Source organism: Procambarus clarkii, chromosome 27, assembly GCF_040958095.1.
Source record: "Procambarus clarkii isolate CNS0578487 chromosome 27, FALCON_Pclarkii_2.0, whole genome shotgun sequence".
NCBI classification, from domain to species: Eukaryota; Metazoa; Arthropoda; class Malacostraca; order Decapoda; family Cambaridae; genus Procambarus; species Procambarus clarkii.
The window spans coordinates 15,542,904-15,550,403 of NC_091176.1; the positions used below are offsets into that span (position 1 = coordinate 15,542,904).

Consider the following 7,500-nt stretch of genomic DNA (forward strand, 5'->3'; position numbering starts at 1 on the left):
AGGAGGGTACATAACTGTGTGAGAGAGAGGGGGTACATAACTGTGAGAGAGGGTACATAACTGTGTGAGAGAGGGTACATAACTGTGTGAGAGAGGGTACATAACTGTGTGAGAGAGGGTACATAACTGTGAGAGAGGGTACATAACTGTGTGAGAGAGAGGGTACATAACTGTGTGAGAGAGGGGGTACATAACTGTGTGGGAGAGGGTACATAACTGTGTGAGAGAGGGGGGTACATAACTGTGAGAGAGGGTACATAACTGTGAGAGAGGGTACATAACTGTGTGAGAGAGGGGGTACATAACTGTGTGAGAGAGGGTACATAACTGTGTGAGAGAGGGTACATAACTGTGAGAGAGGGTACATAACTGTGTGAGAGGGGGTACATAACTGTGTGGGAGAGGGTACATAACTGTGTGAGAGAGGGTACATAACTGTGTGAGAGAGGGTACATAACTGTGAGAGAGAGGGTACATAACTGTGTGAGAGAGGGTACATAACTGTGAGAGAGGGTACATAACTGTGTGAGAGAGAGGGTACATAACTGTGTGAGAGAGGGTACATAACTGTGTGAGAGAGGGGGGTACATAACTGTGTGAGAGAGGGTACATAACTGTGTGAGAGAGGGGGTACATAACTGTGAGAGAGAGGGTACATAACTGTGTGAGAGAGGGTACATAACTGTGTGAGAGAGAGGGTACATAACTCTGAGAGAGAGAGGGGGTACATAACTGTGTGAGAGAGGGTATATAACTGTGTGAGAGAGGGTATATAACTGTGTGAGAGAGGGTATATAACTGTGAGAGAGAGGGTACATAACTGTGTGAGAGAGAGGGGTACATAACTGTGTGAGAGAGGGTACATAACTGTGTGAGAGAGGGGTACATAACTGTGAGAGAGAGGGTATATAACTGTGTGAGAGAGGGTATATAACTGTGAGAGAGAGGGTACATAACTGTGTGAGAGAGGGTATATAACTGTGTGAGAGAGGGGGTACATAACTGTGTGAGAGAGGGTACATAACTGTGTGAGAGAGGGTATATAACTGTGTGAGAGAGGGTATATAACTGTGAGAGAGAGGGTACATAACTGTGTGAGAGAGGTACATAACTGTGTGAGAGAGGGGGTACATAACTGTGTGAGAGAGGTACATAACTGTGTGAGAGAGGGTACATAACTGTGTGAGAGAGAGGGGTACATAACTGTGTGAGAGAGGGTACATAACTGTGTGAGAGAGAGGGTACATAACTCTGAGAGAGAGAAGGGGTACATAACTGTGTGAGAGAGGTACATAACTGTGTGAGAGAGGGGGTACATAACTGTGTGAGAGAGGGTACATAACTGTGTGAGAGAGGGTACATAACTGTGTGAGAGAGGGTACATAACTGTGTGAGAGAGGGTACATAACTGTGTGAGAGAGAGGGTACATAACTCTGAGAGAGAGAAGGGGTACATAACTGTGTGAGAGAGGGGGTACATAACTGTGTGAGAGAGGGGGGTACATAACTGTGTGAGAGAGGGTACATAACTGTGAGAGAGAGGGTACATAACTGTGTGAGAGAGGGTACATAACTGTGTGAGAGAGGGTACATAACTGTGAGAGAGAGGGTACATAACTGTGAGAGAGAGGGGGTACATAACTGTGTGAGAGAGGGTACATAACTGTGTGAGAGAGGGTACATAACTGTGAGAGAGAGGGTACATAACTGTGAGAGAGAGGGGGTACATAACTATGTGAGAGAGGGTACATAACTGTGAGAGAGAGGGTACATAACTATGTGAGAGAGGGTACATAACTGTGAGAGAGAGGGTACATAACAGTGTGAGAGGGTGTACATAACTGTGTGAGAGGGGGTACATAACTGTGAGAGAGAGGGTACATAACTGTGAGAGAGAGGGTACATAACTGTGAGAGAGAGGGTACATAACTGTGTGAGAGAGAGGGTACATAACAGTGTGAGAGGGTGTACATAACTGTGTGAGAGAGGGTACATAACTGTGAGAGAGAGGGTACATAACTGTGAGAGAGAGGGTACATAACTGTGTGAGAGAGGGTACATAACTGTGTGAGAGAGGGGGTACATAACTGTGTGAGAGAGGGTACATAACTGTGTGAGAGAGAGGGGGTACATAACTGTGTGAGAGAGGGGGTACATAACTGTGAGAGAGAGGGTACATAACTGTGTGAGAGAGGGGGTACATAACTGTGTGAGAGAGGGGGTACATAACTGTGTGAGAGAGGGGGTACATAACTGTGTGAGAGAGGGGGTACATAACTGTGTGAGAGAGGGGGTACATAACTGTGAGAGAGAGGGTTACATAACTGTGTGTGAGAGGGTACATAACTGTGTGAGAGAGAGGGTACATAACTGTGTGAGAGAGGGTACATAACTGTGTGAGAGAGAGGGGGGTACATAACTGTGTGTGAGAGGGGGTACATAACTGTGTGAGAGAGGGTACATAACTGTGTGAGAGAGGGTCTTCCCACTCTACCTACCTTAACTAATCCCACCTACTAACTAGCATCTTTATTCCGCAATCTCCCTAATTCCGGTGTGGATACTAAGCCCGGTGTGGATACTAAGCCTGGCGTGGATACTAAGCCCGGTGTGGATACTAAGCCCGGTGTGGATACTAAGCCCAGTGTGGATACTAAGCCTGGCGTGGATACTAAGCCCGGTGTGGATACTAAGCCCAGTGTGGATACTAAGCCCGGCGTGGATACTATAAGCCCAGTGTGGATACTAAGCCTGGCGTGGATACTAAGCTCGGTGTGGATACTAAGCCCGGTGTGGATACTAAGCCCGGCGTGGATACTAAGCCCGGAGTGGATACTAAGCCCGAAGTGGATACTAAGCCCGGCGTGGATACTAAGCCCGGCGTGGATACTAAGCCCGGTATGGATACTAAGCCCGGTGTGGATACTAAGCCCGGTGTGGATACTAAGCCCGGCGTGGATACTAAGCCCGGTGTGGATACTAAGCCCGGCGTGGATACTAAGCCCAGTGTGGATACTAAGCCTGGCGTGGATACTAAGCTCGGTGTGGATACTAAGCCCGGTGTGGATACTAAGCCCGGCGTGGATACTAAGCCCGGAGTGGATACTAAGCCCGAAGTGGATACTAAGCCCGGCGTAGATACTAAGCTCGGTGTGGATACTAAGCCCGGTGTGGATACTAAGCCCGGTGTGGATACTAAGCCCGGCGTGGATACTAAGCCCGGTGTGGATACTAAGCCCGGCGTGGATACTAAGCCCAGTGTGGATACTAAGCCTGGCGTAGATACTAAGCTCGGTGTGGATACTAAGCCCGGTGTGGATACTAAGCTCGGTGTGGATACTAAGCCCGGAGTGGATACTAAGCCCGAAGTGGATACTAAGCCCGGCGTGGATACTAAGCCCGGTGTGGATACTAAGCCCGGTGTGGATACTAAGCCCGGTGTGGATACTAAGCCCGGCGTGGATACTAAGCCCGGCGTGGATACTAAGCCCGGTGTGGATACTAAGCCCGGTGTGGATACTAAGCCCGGTGTGGATACTAAGCCCGGTGTGGATACTAAGCCCGGTGTGGATACTAAGCCCGGCGTGGATACTAAGCCCGGTGTGGATACTAAGCCCGGTGTGGATACTAAGCCCGGCGTAGCCTCACTATCAGGAGCTCACACACAGAAAACGGCAATGTATGTAAGCCATTATGTCTTAGAGTATTAATAATGGTTAATGTCTTCTCTCAGACATTATAATATAGGATACAAAAAAAGCACTTGTGTATTCCTTAAATAAATTTCACAAATGCAAAAGTGTGTGTGTTTTTTTATCCTATTTATAGTATATCATATTTTGTCCGTTGGTAAAACGCGATATATTATTTTGGGGAAAAGGTGCCACAGTGCCTCTGAGTTGAGGCACAGTGATGAATTTACTGATGAATTGACACTCTGTGCCAGTGATGAGCTGTATCTCTGTGGCAGTGATGAGCTGTATCTCTGTGCCAGTGATGAGCTGTATCTCTGTGCCAGTGATGAGCTGTATCTCTGTGCCAGTGATGAGCTGTATCTCTGTGCCAGTGATGAGCTGTGTGTCTGTGCCAGTGATGAGCTGTGTGTCTGTGCCAGTGATGAGCTGTATCTCTGTGCCAGTGATGAGCTATGTCTCTGTGCCAGTGATGAGCTGTGTGTCTGTGCCAGTGATGAGCTGTATCTCTGTGCCAGTGATGAGCTATGTCTCTGTGCCAGTGATGAGCTGTATCTCTGTGCCAGTGATGAGCTGTATCTCTGTGGCAGTGATGAGCTGTATCTCTGTGCCAGTGATGAGCTGTGTGTCTGTGCCAGTGATGAGCTGTATCTCTGTGCCAGTGATGAGCTGTATCTCTGTGGCAGTGATGAGCTGTGTGTCTGTGCCAGTGATGATCTGTATCTCTGTGCCAGTGATGAGCTGTATCTCTGTGGCAGTGATGAGCTGTGTGTCTGTGCCAGTGATGAGCTGTATCTCTGTGCCAGTGATGAGCTGTATCTCTGTGGCAGTGATGAGCTGTATCTCTGTGCCAGTGATGAGCTGTGTGTCTGTGCCAGTGATGAGCTGTATCTCTGAGCCAGTGATGAGCTGTATCTCTGTGGCAGTGATGAGCTGTGTGTCTGTGCCAGTGATGATCTGTATCTCTGTGCCAGTGATGAGCTGTATCTCTGTGGCAGTGATGAGCTGTGTGTCTGTGCCAGTGATGAGCTGTATCTCTGTGCCAGTGATGAGCTGTATCTCTGTGCCAGTGATGAGCTGTATCTCTGTGCCAGTGATGAGGTGTATCTCTGTGCCAGTGATGAGCTGTATCTCTGTGCCAGTGATGAGGTGTATCTCTGTGCCAGTGATGAGCTGTGTCTCTGTGCCAGTGATGAGCTGTGTCTCTGTGCTAGTGATGAGCTGTATCTCTGTGCTAGTGATGAGGTGTATCTCTGTGCCAGTGATGAGCTGTGTCTCTGTGCCAGTGATGAGCTGTATCTCTGTGCCAGTGATGAGCTGTGTTTGTGCTCCAAGGGCAGCTGAGGTCCATGTCATATCAATAGCTTCAAAGAAAGATAAATTAATAACTCCGACGTGCGATGGCTATTATTGCTTCTAGGTCAAAGGGTCACGGACGTGGAGGTCAAAAGGGCAATTAGATGCAGCGATTACAGGCTGAAATGACCCCTCACATGCCCAGAGAACCAAACCATCCTCAGCCTAACCTCGTCACTGCTGTGGCCCAGCCCAAAGACTCATAATTGTAAATTTTAATGAATCGTGTAAACAAAACAATTTTTTTAATGTTACAATATTTTGTTACAATTAGACCTAGTATAGGCTACGTTAAAAGTGTTGATTCTAATGGTAATTGTATGTATATGTCGTGCGTAGGTGAGGGATGTAGAGAACGAGGTACTCTTCAAAATCACTGTTGTCTAGATGGCGCTCTCTTCTCTCTAATAGAGACAACATGTTGTGTACTCCAAAAGGCACCTGCCAACAGAGCCGATATGGATGCCTGACCTCCTCGTGGATTTATGATAACGTTTCGAAAAAATGCAAGCATATGCAACTGACGTCCGCTGGCTTGCAAGAACATAAATATGTTTCTCTCTCTCTCTCTCTCTCTCTCTCTCTCTCTCTCGCTCTCTCTCTCTCTCTCTCTCTCTCTCTCTCTCTCTCTCTCTGATTAATTTTCTGACCTTCGAATAGATGTTTGTACTCGTGGATGCCTTGGTTCTGAAAGCTGAGGAGGTGATCTGAAGGAATAACCCCACTTCATCTCAGACCAGGTCTGACGTAGCATCAAAGTTTCGGAACAACCAAGAACCCAATTTTAGGGACCGAAACGCGCGTTCAGAGCCATCTTGAACATTTAGTTCTTCAGCAAACGTTAATATTCGCTGAAAAGGCACACTCATAGACCTTAAGGGCCGTAACATAATCTGAGAGGGACTAGAGATTTAAAGATACAGAGGTTTAAGGTACCAACCAACAGAGGTTTAAGGTACCAACCAACAGAGGTTTAAGGTACCAACCAACAGAGGTTAAAGGTACCAACCAACAGAGGTTCCTGACACCAACAGAGGCTTTGAGTTGACTTATTATTCCTCCGTCGCGATCTCATTTATAAGCAGGTTCAGGCACCTCTACTAGAAGCTCACGGACCACAGCAGAGGTTCAGGGCCAACAACAGTGGCTCAAGGCGCACAACAGAGGCGCAGTGAGGACAGAAGAGGCTTAGGGACCACAACAGAGGCTTAGAGCGCCCAGCAGAGGTTCGGGCCCATTATATTGGCTTCGGGCCCACAACAGAGACTCGGGCCCACAACCGAGTCTTATGGTCCGAAACAGATGTTAAATATGGTAATGATTTTCGGTGAGAATATAAAATAATGGCGACGGTGAGGTTTATAACTGCAACAGATGTTTAGAGTTACAGCAAAGTTAAGACTCCTCAACACGTGTTTAGGTCCACTAGGAAGTCAAGCCCACACCGTAATATTGGTTTACGGACGCCAACACGGTCTAATTACACACCACCTGGAATTATGTCGCCTACTATAGTGTAATAGTATACAGAAGAGTTCTCGTGTGTGTGTGTGTGTGTGTGTGTGTGTGTGTGTGTGTGTGTGTGTGTGTGTGTGTGTGTGTGTGTGTGTGTGTGTGTGTGTGTGTGTGTGTGTGTGTGTGTGTGTGTGTGTGTGTGTGTGTCTGTGTGTCTGTATCTGTGTGTCTGTGTCTGTGTGTCTGTGTCTGTGTGTCTGTGTGTGTGTCTGTGTGTGTGTGTGTGTGTCTGTGTCTGTGTGTGTGTGTGTGTGTGTGTGTGTGTGTGTGTGTGTGTGTGTGTGTGTGTGTGTGTGTGTCTGTGTGTCTGTGTCTGTGTGTCTGTGTCTGTGTGTCTGTGTGTGTGTGTGTGTGTGTGTGTGTGTGTGTGTCTGTGTCTGTGTGTCTGTGTGTGTGTGTGTGTGTGTGTGTCCTCGCACTTATATTATTGTCAAACAGATTTTGCATGACCGAGATCCAGCTGCCTGTTCGACTACCAATTGTCTAATGCAAGGACTCTTGCCTGTTTCTATAGTCAAATTTGCTCTTGGAACTTGGGATGAAGGTAACCTCAACTAATTCCACTTAAACGTCATTCCACTTGCTCACTGCCACACATTCCACTGATACACTTGTGTATCCCAACATCCCTGTGACTTACACCGGTGTATCACTACACATGCACACCCTCTCATTACGCTAGTGCTCAACCTAAACATTCTGTGTATTTAACAGACACCCTGAGTAGTTTATATGTCTGGATCATATGTCCCTTCTTTCCTCATTTTCCATCATTTTTCTTAAATTCAGTTCACATTGCTGTGGTACGAGTCTCGTGGGAAGTCCGATACGAGTAATCTTAGCGAGTGCTGAGAGCATACCACAACAACCTGCTTGACATGGAAGAAAATTAAAGACGTTTTAGTCTGTCTTAGACCCTTATTCAACGTTGAATCCA

General features: G+C 47.3%; 3 protein-coding genes across 3 annotated transcripts in view; 1 reads left to right on the forward strand and 2 right to left on the reverse strand.

Annotated features, from left to right (window-relative positions):
* Positions 1–7,500, reverse strand: part of LOC123762694 (5-hydroxytryptamine receptor 2A) — a 513,254-nt gene that overhangs the window by 359,516 nt on the left and 146,238 nt on the right. The gene's annotated exons all lie outside the window — the stretch shown is intronic.
* On the forward strand, positions 2,901–3,710 carry LOC138369162 (collagen alpha-1(IV) chain-like). Its single transcript, XM_069332099.1, has one exon. It carries the CDS (start codon positions 2,901–2,903, stop codon positions 3,708–3,710), a length of 810 nt encoding a protein of 269 aa, XP_069188200.1.
* On the reverse strand, positions 4,218–5,048 carry LOC138369163 (uncharacterized). The gene has a single exon (XM_069332100.1). The coding sequence runs from the start codon at positions 5,046–5,048 to the stop codon at positions 4,218–4,220; it is 831 nt and encodes a 276-aa protein (XP_069188201.1).

Coding starts and splice junctions, on each gene's coding strand:
- LOC138369163 (XM_069332100.1), bottom strand. CDS start 5,048: ATGACATGGACCTCAGCTGCCCTTGGAGCACAAACACAGCTCATCACT.
- LOC138369162 (XM_069332099.1), top strand. CDS start 2,901: ATGGATACTAAGCCCGGTGTGGATACTAAGCCCGGTGTGGATACTAAG.